The following is a 14913-nucleotide window of genomic DNA, read 5'->3' as shown; positions in this document are numbered from 1 at the left end:
CAGAATTTGATTTGGGGGTCCCCTATCACCTTATCGGCACCAGAAATATTGAATATTGTCAATGCTTAATGATTCACAACATTGATCACTGGCAATTTGTAAAACTAGATGTACCGCAGAGCGGTACAAAATATGACCGCCGCCCAGTCCAGCACATTTTTTCCACAAAAATAAATCACGCTGAAAGGCCTATATGATTCTAACTGTCTCACTAAATTGCATTATCCACACTCAATTCTCACTGGTATCTGCTAGACAACAAGTACCAAAACATGATTAGTTCATAGATTTCACATGTAAAATTAATTTTATACAACCCCACCTCCATCTTGCCTGTTCATAATTCTGAGAAATTCTTGATTGTTTGTGTTATGTTTATGTTATGTGTGTGGGTGTGTGTGTGTGTGTGAGTGTGTGTGTGTGTGTGGGTGTGTGTGTGTGTGTGTGCGTGCTTGTGTGTGTGCCTGCGTATGTGTGAGTATGTGTCATACGTATGATTACTGTGAATGTATGTGTGTGTGTGTGTGTATCTGTTTGTGCACAGTCATGTAATTTAACTGTGTATTTCAGGAATATCAAAAAAATTGCAATTGTGTTGTTTTGATTTTTTTAGATATTTTTTTAGATTATCTTTAGTAAAGATAAATCAAACAACAATACCCAATTACAGTTCTGCTGACATTACTTGAAAAACAAAATGTTCAAAAAATATTTATGAAAATTCAGTAAAATGGAGGATATAACGTAAACTATATATATATAAAAGGAGATATCAATATATATATATATATATATATATATATATAGCCTGAGAGTTAGATGAAGATGGAGAGGAACTGTGAGGGGCTTAGGCAAAAAGTTGCCTGATGTTAAAAGCACAGTGATCAGTGCAACCACATGCATCACACACTGTGCGTAGGGCACCAAGTGACTTAGGGGGCACCAACATTTAGCCAACAAATAGTAGCTTTACTGTAAACAGCTTTTCACTCTTGTTAGAGTGAAAAGCAGTTTGCATCTACAATGTCAAAATGCACCAACAGCATCTTACATAAAGATGATACTTTTTTATCCTCTCCATTAAGATCTAACTTCAACGTAATGCTACCTCATTTAATTGGGAACGCATCTGAGCGCACACGGGAGAGGGAGAGGGAGAGAGAGAGAGATTGGCAGGTTCCAACTGGCTTGTCATTGTTGATAATTGATATCTCCTTTTTAATATAAGAAACGTTTAAAAGTAAATCATGAAGGCAACAAAGACGAGGCTATAGGAGATTGTGGAGTTATCTGGTTCCCACTACTGACCAGTTATAAACTGTGAGAGCCAGGGCCTACTGGTTAGTGCTTCGGACTTGTAACCAGAGGGTTGCCGGTTCGCAGGGTTGGGTAGTAACGGATTACATGTAATCTGGATTACGTAATCAGATTACAAAAATCAAGTAACTATAATCAGCCCAGATTACAATCAAAAAATTGTGTAATCAGATTACAGTTACATTGTTGGGGATTACCTGATTACATTTTATCATGCAAACAATGCAACTTTTTTATGATAGCCTAGCTATCTTTTAATTTGACAAGTAGTTCATTCGGATGTTCACTTCTTAGACTTTTTTGAGATATAGTTAAGAACAAAATGATTCATACCCCTGGCAAATATTGATTTTCTCTTGACCAATATGTTTGTTCTTACTTAAAATGACACTTGCACATGCCAAAAGGTTGCAAGACAATGTGGTAAAAACATAGCCTGGCTAACGTCAGACCTCATCTCATTGAGATGGGGTCTGGGAACTAGACATTCATTTTATCGTATTTGAAACGTGGTTTACAAATGCCCAGAGCTGTTTATTGCGCGCTACGAATGTCTATCAAATGCGTCTGTACACAGCTCATAACGGCTTCGGCGTGCAGGGATGGATTACTGCACGGGCCTACCGGGCCCAGGCCCAGGGGCCCAAGGGGTCAGGGGGCCCTGAAGCCCAAGCCTTTGCATGGAATCATGAAAAATGAAAGCATTCAGAACCACAGCCTTCCTATTTGTGTGTGTGTGTGTGTGTGTGTGTGTGTGTTTGAAACAGACTGTTTATCTTGTCACTATTCCTCTAAATCCTGTAACTTGTGGTACTTGACTACATGCAGAGACTATGTGACCGCATACACAAATGAAAGTACACATAGAATCACAGCCTTCCTATTTGTGTGGAAATAGACTGGACTAGTCCACTGAAATTCAAATTCAAAGTTGCTTTGACTGTATCGGAACAGTGTTGCCAAAGCTATTGTTACATACAACATAACATACAAGAACATAAGACCATAGGACAAAAACAAAAACAGAAAATACACAAGGAGAGGTGGGTACATTAGTGTGGGGTGGACATAAAATTACTAGAATTAACAGCAGTAAAGAACAATAATAGCAATGTGTGTAATAATATGTGATGTGTATGTGTGTGTGTGTGTATCACAGACACAAATGTGTTTTAGTCCCTCAGATCCTCACATCTCAAGATAAATTGTGCTGCTAAGGCAGCAGAGGGCCCTTCTCCAAGAAGTATGGCCATTTTTTCATCATTGTCAAAATCTTGAAAGTGTGGGATAACTATTTGGAATTTGGGGAAGAATGTCTGTCTTACATTTTTGTATTTTTCACAGTGAAGAAAGAAGTGCTCCTCTGTCTCAACCATCTCTGCCTGACAGTGACCACATATTTTTTGTTCTTTTGGCAGCCAGGTTTTCCTGTGCCTGCCTGTTTCTATTGCTAGATTGTGGTCACTGAGCCTGTATTTGGTCAGGATTTGCCTCTGTTTCGTATCTCTGACAGAGATGAGATACTCTGCCAATTCATATTCTCTTTTTAGGATCAGATAGGAATTCATTCTACCAGAGGTGGAAAAAGTACGAAAATATTGTACTCAAGTAAAAGTACCAATACCTTGATGAAATATTACTCAAGTACAAGTTAAAATACCGATCTGAAAATGTACTTAAGTAAAAGTAAAAAGTAGTTCATTTAAAATGTACTTTAAGTAAAAGTTACTTAGTTACTTTTTTTTTTTGGGGGGGGGGTACCAGAACAACCAGTTTTACCAGAGACTTTCTAATGAGGAGATACAGCACTCAAAAAATCCTCCATAGTAATGCATGGGGTTAGTCAGTTGTCTACAAATATCACAACCCTTCCGCGGCAAAACGTTGACATGTGAATACATTGAGCCAATCATGTGGTGTGTTGTAAAATACATTGAGCCAATCATGTGATGTGCTGTGAAGACATCGTGCCAATCATCTGTTGTGATCTCGCTGCTGGAGCAAGATTGGTGTCGTGAAGCCTTACGCACACGCATTTCTGCCGAAATAGATGCACGATAAGTGCCCAAAAAGTGTTGCAATATGGCCGCCGAGTGGAGGTACTTGCCTGAAAAGGACTTTGGTCCTAGCTCGAGTTGCTGCAGCCATCAGCTAAGGCAGCCATGTTCATGCTCCCAGTGTGTAGCGCTGTAGCTGCAGCAACTCGAGCTAGGTAAAACCGATTGTTTCAGTTTTGTTCATACCGACAGTACTCGGTGACGTTGAGAAATGGAGATCTATGTGAAAAATCACCGGAGTTCTCCTTTAAGAGCAATAGTTGATTTTCAAAGTTAGTTGCACTCATCCTTGCGTCGCTTTGCAGTGAACAGTAATCCAGCACAACTGAAAAACCCCTCACAGGCAGCTGAGGCAGGCAGGCCAATGTTGAGTTGCAGAGAGTTTTTTTTTATATTTGGAAACGAGCAGAAGGTTCAGTAGATTAAAGCGCGTCAAACTGGGGGGGAGAGTGGGAAGTATAGGGCCCCAATGGAGGAGAGGGCCCTTGAAAAGTGGAATACGGGGGGTACAACATTTTCACCATTTTCATCATCTACATCCAAGCTGGACTTGACACTGCACTCTGTAAAATGATGTAAAACTGAAAAAAAAAAGATTGACTTTGTTTGGGTGGGCAAGGCACAATGCTTTGGTGGGCTTAGCCCATCCTGGCCCCTGCCTAGAGCCGGCCCTGTCCAATATGCTGTTTTCCTAAAATGTTACGAACAGTAAAACAAATAGCCCTATAGTGTTCATCCTTGCTGGGTAATGGAGTTGAATGACGATGCCCTACTCTGCCAGTAAAGCAGCTCCTTGCTGGTCACACATACTTGTGATTTGCCGTTTTGGCTTCTCAGAAGGCTTGTGACTTTTGACCCAACAGCAGCTCTTATTTAGTTTTTTACTCAACAGCTAAACCTCTTGCACATCTGCCAGTCACACTCAACTACTGACTTACAAACACGCAAGCACATGGCATTTGTCTGAGACTTTTCACTTTTCCCCTCATAGTTTTGAGATGGGAATCTTGATATGAAATGAAATCACCACCTCCTGCTCACTTTACGCCCTTTTACTGTTAAAGCTCTTGAACCGTTTAAACTTTTTCTGGACAACTAAATAAATAACGGAATTAAATGTAACTTATTTAAGGATATTAAACATTAATATAAATGTAGAAGATTATACATTGACTAACATTTATAAACTGGCAGAGGGCCAGGCACTATTTCACTTTGCTTGTCTTTACTTAATGAGGCTGGTATTTCTAGATGAAGCAAGCGCACATTTACACCCACTGCTGTGTCCATGGCTGCATAGTGAGCTGGCAGACAGCTTTCACACCTTTCTAATAAACCAGTTCTCATAAAGCATTTAACAGACGTACACAAGGAAATTAAATTCAGCGTTGAGTGGGTCTGTTTAAATGGAAAAACTCCTTCGCATAGGAGCTCACATTTTACACATACATCAACATAGCTAAAAACACACGAACGCACACACACACACACACACACACACACACACACACACACACACACACACACACACACACACACACACACACACATTTACACATATTGTGTAAAAGGTATTTTAAGAGGGGAAAGTAAAAGGTATTTTAAGAGGGGAAAGTATCACAGACAGACACAGGACGCGACTCAACTCTCACAGACAGTGAATGATGTGATTTAAACTGGTTTTGTAACATTCAGCTAACCGGAAGCAAATCTGCTGTCCCCAACACATCCGCTAATAGACAAACACAAAATGTTAATTCTTTAACCATTTGTTTATTTTTGACACAATAACACTTGTCTACGTCTATTCATATTAACCCTTGTGTTATCCTCAAATCTTACCGACACTCTTTATCCTTGGGGTCAATTTGACCCCAGCTAAATAAACCCTCAGAAAATGATTATAATTCATATTGTTACCCAGTTTTTTTTGTGATAGGTACTTAGAGTGTGATAACCACCATCAAAAGCCCTACAAAACAATCCCACCCCCCCACACCCCTTTATGAACCTTGGAACCCTGGCTGGCAATATTGCCCATCCAGTGTCAGCAGCCCAAAGGCTTGCTGTTGCTTCCCCTTTTGACTTTTAGAGTCCTGCCAAAATGACTTATATGTAATAAGTACTTGTGTATGTAATAATGATAATAACAATATGTTCCCATACTATTCAAATAATAATATCCAAAATGTGTCAAATACTCATGTACCTTATGTTTCATACAGCTGGGGTCAAACTGACCCCAAGGAACATCAATGTACAAAATATTTGTACAGGACATTGAAAACATATTATTGAACAAAATTCATGTTAACTCTGTTGTACCCTTCAATTTAGGAAAAGTCATGAAACATGAAGCAAAAAAAAAAAAGTGAACCATATATTTTATGATGTTAAACGTTGCTTGGGGTCAAATTGACCCCAAGGATAACAGGAGGGTTAAGACTAAAGAGCTCTATTGGATAAGGGAGGATTTACAAATAATTAAATGCACCAATAAATAGATAGATAGATAGATACTTTTTTGATCCCCAGGGGGAAATTCAAGATTCAATGATTGGTGTTACCAGTGTTAACAATAATTGTCACAGGTGTGTTGTTGTTTGTGGAGAGTGTTGCAATAATAATGTGGAAGTCAAATGCTTCAGGCTGAAAGAAAAAAGTTGATGTTTAGTTTAGTTCTGAGCATAGAAAATGGAAAAGGCATGCTTGTTTCTTGATTAAATAAACCGGGGCTTCTCTTCACTTCTTTGGTAAGTTGATTTAGGAAATAATAAAATGGATTTGGCTTTTATTTGAATAATTTTCTGCTCTGAGAGTAGGCCTACTTAAAATGTTAATGTGCTTGTATGACTTCCTCCAGTATCAGGTAGTATTACCTGTGTGGTATGTGTAATGCTCTAAACCAATAGTGGAGGCTGTCATACAAGTGAGGGGTATTTTGGCTTAATAGCATTACTGTAGTGCAGGCCATTAACTGCTTAATATTAAGTGCTAGCACTATCTGCCATGAAATTCAGTGATGAATTCATCCCTTATGGCTTTCACTCAAACACAGAACCTTGAGCAATCACTTTTGCTGACATCAGAGACAGGGACTATGCTGAAATATTACTACTTTGTGGGGGGTGCCTTAGGCCGTGCAGGTACAGTAAACTGTGTTTGAAGTTATTTCGAAACAGCCAGGTTTAAAGAGGGCATGGTTCTTCAGCCCTGTGACACTTGAGGCTGTGATTTCATTATGTCTAAAACTGTTGTTTGTTGAAAGTAGTTTTCAAGTAGTTACCCAAGGACATTGAGAAAAGAATGATAAAGGCTATTGTGTGTGTCATAAAGATCAATATCACCCATCATGCCACCTGAATCCCATCTCCAGGTGTGCCTAGACGGGCACCTTCAGTACAGAGAGACAGATGTACAGTATGGCATGACAGTTTTGTGTGGTGCTCTAATATCCCAGATCTACAACCAACCATCAGCAGAGCAGAAAGGCTACAGAATAGACTAGAATGAGGAAAGGCACAGCTCAAGGCAGACTGCAACAGTATAAAGAAGTAGCAGTAGATAAGTGTGTGTGTGTGTGTGTGTGTGTGTGTGTGTGAATAGAGTTTCAACAATGGAGTGCATTCCATTCATGTTTTCACCAGTACAAACTCATTGTGCTTGAGCAGTGGAAGTTTACATTATCATTTCAGTTTAGTTCAGATCAGCTTCTGTAGGTATACAGGTTTACAGTATTTAGGTCTGAATATATTAAATTATAGAATGTGTATTTTACAAGGTCACCTTTCTGCGTGTGTACTGCAAACATGGATCTTACAGGAATGTGCCTATTCTCTCTCATCAAACATTCTTCATGGGTTATCTCTGCAGGCCCACCCAACACAGCAGGAATCAATATTGAGTGTATGCAGTGGTGTGTGTGTGTGTGTGTGTGTGTGTGTGTGTGTGAGTGAGTGTGTGCGTGCGCACACAGGCGTAAACTCCTTTGTTTTTCATATCAAGTTGCCTGTCAAGGGTGTGTGTGTGTGTTGTCCGCCAAAGTCACCACGCCCAGTAAAGGGGTGAGGCAGATGTACAATCGTTCCCAGTAAGTGTCACTCATCTGTAAGCCCAAGACATTCCTTTACACCACCAGGGAACTTACTGCATTGCATTCTTGCATTTCGTCACAGTGCGCTACTCAGACACCACCGCTCAGATGTCTTGGCAGCTTTCTTTTCTGCACTCAGAATAAGGAATGTAGTGGAGGCTAAACGCAAGTAAACAGTTTATCCACCTCTGCTCTGAAATTTCAGAAATAGAGTTTATCTACCTCTTATTAGAGTTTATCCACCTGTTAAAATAGTTTATTCACTAATTGCAACTTTTGACATTGAACATTTACACTGTATTATCCACATTCACAATATGTACACTCATCAACACTCTATGAACCATTTAATACCATTGGTATTGTTATAGACATTGGACAATAACCTCCAGCATCATCAAACAAAATGTTCTGAATGCCTTTTTAAAAAATCCGATCTCGCATGGCGCAGTCCACCTCATCGTGATCACAGAATTCATAGTTTACCCACCTCTTATTTTACCACTACATCCCTGCTCAGAATGTTATTCAGCAGGGATGTGGTTCACAAACCTCAGTGTCTGTGTTCACAAAGCATCTGTGGTACCTCAAGTTCCAGGAGCTGTTCGAGGTGTAAAGGGATAGAACAGTAGGGATCAATGGAAAAGGATGCCATGTGATTTTCAGGTTTGCTGTAAGTTCCACTAAGTCTTGGTTTGCACGCAACACACCATGATCCAGATTCTGTAACAGCCATCCTGAAATAATGGGCCTGTTTATTACAACCCCAAAACAGAAAAAGTTGGGACGTTGTGTAAAATGTGATTAAAAACAGAATGTAATAATCTGTAAATCTCTTAAACTCATATTTGCAAAAATGATGACACAGACAACATATCAAATGTTGAAAATGACAAGTTTGACTCATGGAAAATATATGTTAATTTTGAATTTGATACCAGAAAACATGTTTCAAAAAAGATTAGGATGATAACAAAATGTTGGAAAAGTTGTGTAATGATAAAGGAAACAAAAGGAGGAATGTTTGACAACTAATTAGGGTAACTGGCAACACGATTGGGTATGAAAAAGAGCATCCCAGAGAGGCAGGGTCTCTTAGAAGTAAAGATGTAGGTGTATTCATCACTATGTAAACCTGTGTGCACAAATTATGACACAATGTAATTTGAATGCTTTTTAACATGAAATTGTGACGTATTTGGGGAGTTCATCATCTACAGGACATATTATTAAAACATTCAGAGAATCCAGAGAAATCTTTGCAAACAAGGGAGAAATATGAAAAATACATTGGAGGGCCGTGGTCTTTTGGACCTCAGATGGCACTGCATCAACACCAGACCTGTTTCCAGACCTGTCATTGTATGGGCTCAGAAAAACCTTTGATAACCATTGTCTATGTGCACAGTTTGATACACAATTCAAAAACTGCAGTCAAAATTGTAGCAGCGAAAATTGTAACAGCCAAAACAGTCAAAATTGTATTAAGACATGATATAGAAAATACCACTGTCTTATCTGGGCCTGAGCTTGTTTAAAATGGACTGAGCTAACACACAGTAGAAAAAGGTCCTGTGGTTAGACCAATCAAAATTTTCCATTCTTTTTGGAAATCATGGACTCATCTGGGCTAGAGGAGAGGGCCTATCCAAGTATCCAACCTTTCCAACTTGTCTTAGTGCTCAGTTCCAAACCCAACATCTGTGATGGTGTGGAGGTGCATTAGGCCTAGTTCCTACAGCATGGGCATCTTGCACATTTGGCAAAGCACAATCAATTCTGAATGATGTATACAGGTTTTGAGCAACATATACTGCCATCCGTGAATATTTCAGGAAAACAATGCAATGAATTCTGCACATATGTAAATAGTATTTCTCCATAGAGGAAGAGTCCAGGTGCTAAAATGGCCTGTCTGCTGTCCAGATTTGTCATATTAGGTGCATAATGGAATGAAAAACATGACTTAGAATACCCCACACTGTTGAGAAACTGAAATCCTGTATCGAAGAGTAATGGGACAACATTTAATTCTCAAAACTCTAGCAAATGGTCTCCTTAGTTCCTAAACATTTACAGAATTTTGTTAAATGAAGAGGTGAAGCAGCACAGTGGTAAACATACTCCCGTCTCAACTTTTTAAAAAAACATGTTGCTGGCATCAAATTCAAAATTAAGCATAGCGCTCTGGAATCTTTGCTATCACTATCCGAGACACGTCAGAGCAGAACATGTTAGCGTTTACACTGTCTCAGACCATCTTGCCAAGTGGTTGAGTGATCGGATCACAATGCGTCCTGGTGATTGTTTACATTTGTATTTAGAATTGACCACTTTTAATCGGATCACCGAGATTAATTTTAAAAACAAATGTAAACGGGGTCATAGATAACTTCAAGACCTCTTTGTTACTCCATATAGGCAAACTAAAATAATCTAATCTAATAATTCTTCAACACAGAGCTTTTTTTTTTAGGGCACGTCAATGACTTTCACATGAATAATTTGGCATGACGACCTGCTTGTCACACACACATTCAGGTCAGGTCAGGTTGTTCCCTCGGGGATATAGCCGGACTCGGGGGTACATGGCTGTTAGAGGACACTCCTCTCCATGCTGCTCTGTCAGAGGCCACTGTTAAGAGATCAGGCATGGACAACCTGTACATTCCTTCACGTTGTCCAGCCAGTTCTTCCTCTGCCGTCCACGCCTAACAACCCTGCCGGATGGTTGTGGAAAGGCCGTTATGCCCTGTGCTGGGGCCAAACAAGGTCAATTTTGATCATTAGAAGAGTTTGATTCCAAAACGCTATATCCATCATTTTAATGAATTTTCATAAATACTTTTTTACATTTTGTTTTCCAAGTAATTTCAGTAGAACTGTAATTGGGTATTGTTATTTGATTTATCTTCACTCAATCAAAACAACACAACTGCAATTTGATTGATATTACCTGAAATACACAATTAAATAGCCTGACTTTAATGATTTTAAAAAAGGCGATATGGCGTGAGGACATATCTGTTGACAAGGGGATTATCCTTGTAATTGATGGAAGTTTCTGGAAGCACAATTTATGATTTAGTTTTGCCCACTTAACCGTTAAAGAGCCCTCTGATTAAGGTCAATGGTTTATAGAAAATAACTTCTTGAAACTCTGAATGATCTACAGTACAGTGAATAGTTGCTGGCATCAACGTGGAATATCCAGGATTGATCTGTCTGGACATGTCTAATTGTATGACTAATTGTCTTTAGGTAGTGCACTTGTCTTTTTCTCATTGCGACACACATGAACTACGGTGAATGTGCGTAGATGATCATTACAAATGCTTGCAACAAAACGGAAACTCACTGAATTTAGGTGACAGTGACAGATAGCAATTACAGTACAATACGACACCGTCACTAACCAAAACATACCAACACCCAATGAACACTCCTTTACTTGGGGCACTGCACAACAAACAAGACAAGACTGGTCACCCAGAGAAAGGGCTTGGTACTACAGTGTTGTGTACTACGGTACAATACTGTAATACAATATTTTGCCAAGTATGTTGAGGCTGGTTTCATGACATTGGGTTCTCTATTCTCTTGAGTGTTTTATTGCCTGCCTGTCCAAACAAATGAATGTTGTAAAAATAGTTGGTGAAGGCACGCATCATACAACTTTTTTTTATTGTCAGTTCTCAAAAAAAACATGAAATATACATTTAGTTACTTATTTTGTGATAAGGAGTTCTTGTCTATGAGTAAAATAGGGCAACCTCCCAGTCCCAGATGTTTGAGGTGATGGTGCAGGGATAGAAATATTAGACACAAGCCATCTGGTGGTTCTCACTGGTACTGCAAGCATTGATGTGGCTGACAGGTTGAACACTGCACATGGAGGAATATGTACAGTATGGTAATAGTGAAATCACCAATAGTTATGAAAAAGCAGTACAGTCTAGGCCTCTAGTGCCACTAATACACACATTTCTGACTCGGCACTTTAGCAGCGTTTTGAAAACACTGGCTGGAGAGTGTTTGCCAGTCAGGCCACCCATGACTCCTACAAAGATATTGACTCAAACGCCTCCTCCGTTCTGGACTGTATCAACTCCAACATCAACAGTATCACCATCCTCAAACAGATTACCACTTTCCCTAATCGGAAGCCATGGATGAACAGTGATGTCAGACTCCTGCTAAAGGCACGAGACATCGCATTCAGATCAGGGGATGCTCAGGCCTATAGCTTATCCAGGGCTAACCCGAAAAGGGGAATCAAAAAGGTCACGTCAAGAACAACTCTGACCCCCGACGCATGGGGCAAGGCATCCAGGCCATCAGACTACAAACGTCCTCAGGGCCTGTGCTGTGCAGCTGACTGAGGTTTGGACTGACATTTAACCTATCACTAGCCCAGGTATCTGTCCCCGCATGCTTTAAAGCCACCTCCATCATGCCGGTACCAAAACACTCCACTGCAACGAGCCTTAATGACTTCAGTCCAGTTGCACTTAATTATCATGAAGTGCTTCGAGAGGCTGGACCTTCTTACCACCCTCACTGGACCCCTTCCTATTCGCCAAGCTCACCATCGTCTCTTCTTCCTGAGACTAAAGAAGGTCCACCGGTCTCCTCAGATTTTGGTGAACTTTTACAACTGCACCATTGAGAGAATCCCCACAAACTGTCACAGTATGGAATGGCAACTGCTCTGCCTCCGACTGGAAAGCACTGCAGAGGGTGATGAAAACTGCCCAAGGCATCTTCGGTTCCTCACTCCCCTCCATCGAGGCCATTCAGGGCAAGCGATGCTTACATAAAGCGCACAGCATCTACAAAGACTGTTCTCACCCCAACTACAGACTGTTGTACCCCACTCCCCTCCAGGAGTTACAGGTCTCTCCACATCCGAACCAGAAGGTTCAGAGGAAGCTTCTTCCCTGTGGCCTCTCACCCTACGCCCCCCCCTTCCCCCTCCGTATTCATGGGTTTCATCAGGGTTCTTTCCACAGGTGTATAAAATCAAGCACCTTGATTACGAATGCAGACTGCATGGTGCTTGATTAATACACCTTTGGAAAGGGACCTGATGAAACCCATGAATACTGTTGTGACCAAAGATTCTAGAGCAGAGCTGTTCCAGAATCTTTGGTTGTGACTGATGAATGAATGAAAGAGAAACAGAGAGGGAGACACGACATACTGTAGGGGCAGTGACAGCACATGTGCTGTTTTTTTATTCAACATGAATTTCATATGATCTATCAATAAAGCATAACCATTTATATTAAAAAGCAAACGAAAAGACTAACAGTTCTTTCTCTCTTTTCTCAAGGAGACAGAAAACTTGGTAGTTGACAGCACCTTTACAAAGAGTTATATAGGTAACCATGGTGGTGTACACGGTAATGCCTACCAACGGAGAACCCAATAACAATGACTGGGAAACTTAAGGCTGTTTAAGTTAAGTTTTTGATTCAGATAGAGACTGTTTGGCTAATACAACTATTGACAATGTGGGCTCTTCAAGGATCAATACTGAGCAATCTGTGCTTATATATCACATATACCGTAAACCATCATACAGTATGAGAGCATCTCACCCTTGTCCTTTTACTGCCTTAGTATCTATTACAATTATACAGGAAGCAGAGTCTGTTAGTACTGCAGGAGCAGGAGAGAATACACCCTTACGCACAAACAAATCACACACACACACACACACACACACACAACAAACACACACACACACAACAAACACACACACACACACACACACACACACACACACAACAAACACACACAGACATACAGACACACACACACACACACACACACACACAACACACACACACACACACACACACACACACAACAAACACACACAGACACAGACACAGACACAGACACAGACACACACACACACACACACACACAACAAACACAGACACACAGACACAGACACAGACACACACACACACACAGGCACCTACCTACGCAAATACGCAGGAATGCAGTTTTAATATTATGTCTGAACATGCAGTTAGGTTTGCTGGACTCCAAAATATATAGTAACAAAAACATATTTATAGCAGCAACATACCAACATCCATCAAACACACACATGCACACACACACATACACACACACAAAGAGACGTCTCATACACAGACAGCCAGCGCAAACACACATACATGAATGTTTGTGAGAACACTTCTACAGTTGCAGTGCCTTCAAAAGAGGAAGTTGAATAAATAGTGGTTGAACAGACACCTGTAACTAAATTGTTACTGTCAGAAACAGGCTGGCATGCTCAACACCAAACACTCAAACACACATATTCCAACACACATACACACAGATATACACACATACATACATACATACATACATACATAGGAACACACACTTACACACACACACACACACACACACACACACACACACACACACACACACACACATGAAGTGTCTGGTTTGGTGAAGGTTTGATTAGAGCATGAGGTCAGTAACCGATGGCAACAGATCTGCAAGCTCGGTCTGAAGGTTGTCCATCTTGGTGATGGGATTGTCACGGAGGTCAAGGCGGGTCAGTTTTGAGCAGGAGGCCAGCGGTTTCAGCTGAGAGATTTTGGAGATTTCTGGAAGGGGGTAGGGGGTCAAGAATAATGCTGTATCTACTGTAGATGTTCCTTTAAAATCACCCTTAAGACTGACAACCTCAAAGCTCAGAGAAACTGTGTGTGTGTGTGTGTGTGTGTGTGTGTGTGTGTGTGGGTCAAGGATAATGGGGATCAAGAATAATGGCATATCTAGATGTCAGTAAAATTACCTTTATGACCGCTAACCTCAAAGCTTAGGAAAACTGCATGTGAGCTTTTGTGTATGCAAGAGTGTATACATGTGTGTGTATGTATCTGTGCTTGTGTATGTCTCCTGAGCAACAACTGCTCATACAAGGATTCAAATTGTCTTCAAATTTCTCCACTGTTTCCATAGGACCCAATAGAGTCGCCAAAAATGCTCAAGAACATTGCGCAGCAACATTGCTCAAAAGGTTACCTCGTTCATCACCAGCTTAAGAGTTGATCGTCAAGGTGATGATAATTGGCAGAAACTCACACAAATTGGAATGGGGACCTGACCGGAACAGAACCAGTGATCACCTAAAGCTGTGGACAGACTCGACTGGGGCGGCTTTTGGGCACGTGCAGTCACGCCAACCGGTCTACTGGTTCTGGAGTCTGTCGCTGTACACACAAAAAAAAAAAGGGTGGCTTGCTCTGCATGCTAAAGGATACGGTTATTCTTCAGGCACAACTCCTCCAGCTTGGGCAGATTGGAAAGGCCCTCCAAACTTTCGATGAGATTATCCTTAACCTCAAGGACCTGAGAGGGACACGGAGAGAGAATGAGACAGAGAGAGAGAGATACAAAGGGAAAATA

General features: G+C 40.7%; 1 protein-coding gene across 2 annotated transcripts in view; it reads right to left on the bottom strand.

Annotated features, from left to right (window-relative positions):
• Positions 1–12666: 12666 nt before the first annotated feature.
• Positions 12667–14913, bottom strand: part of rabggta (Rab geranylgeranyltransferase subunit alpha) — a 13798-nt gene continuing 11551 nt past the window's right edge. For both annotated transcript variants that reach the window (XM_076278949.1, XM_076278950.1), the window contains 2 exons: positions 14769–14856; positions 12667–14108 (listed from right to left, as the gene is read on the bottom strand). In XM_076278949.1, coding sequence (XP_076135064.1) covers positions 13960–14108; positions 14769–14856 — 237 coding nt within the window. In that variant the 3' untranslated portion in view covers positions 12667–13959. The remainder of the gene's footprint in view (positions 14109–14768; positions 14857–14913) is intronic.

The sequence above is a fragment of the Alosa pseudoharengus genome, unplaced genomic scaffold (genome assembly GCF_046254945.1).
Source record: "Alosa pseudoharengus isolate Yale_2024_CS ecotype anadromous, Long Island Sound unplaced genomic scaffold, YU_APseudo_1.1 YU_APseudo_1.1_scf_11, whole genome shotgun sequence".
In the NCBI taxonomy this organism is placed as follows: domain Eukaryota; kingdom Metazoa; phylum Chordata; class Actinopteri; order Clupeiformes; family Clupeidae; genus Alosa; species Alosa pseudoharengus.
Note: the sequence above shows the minus strand (reverse complement) of the source record. Positions and strands in the feature narration are given on the sequence as shown.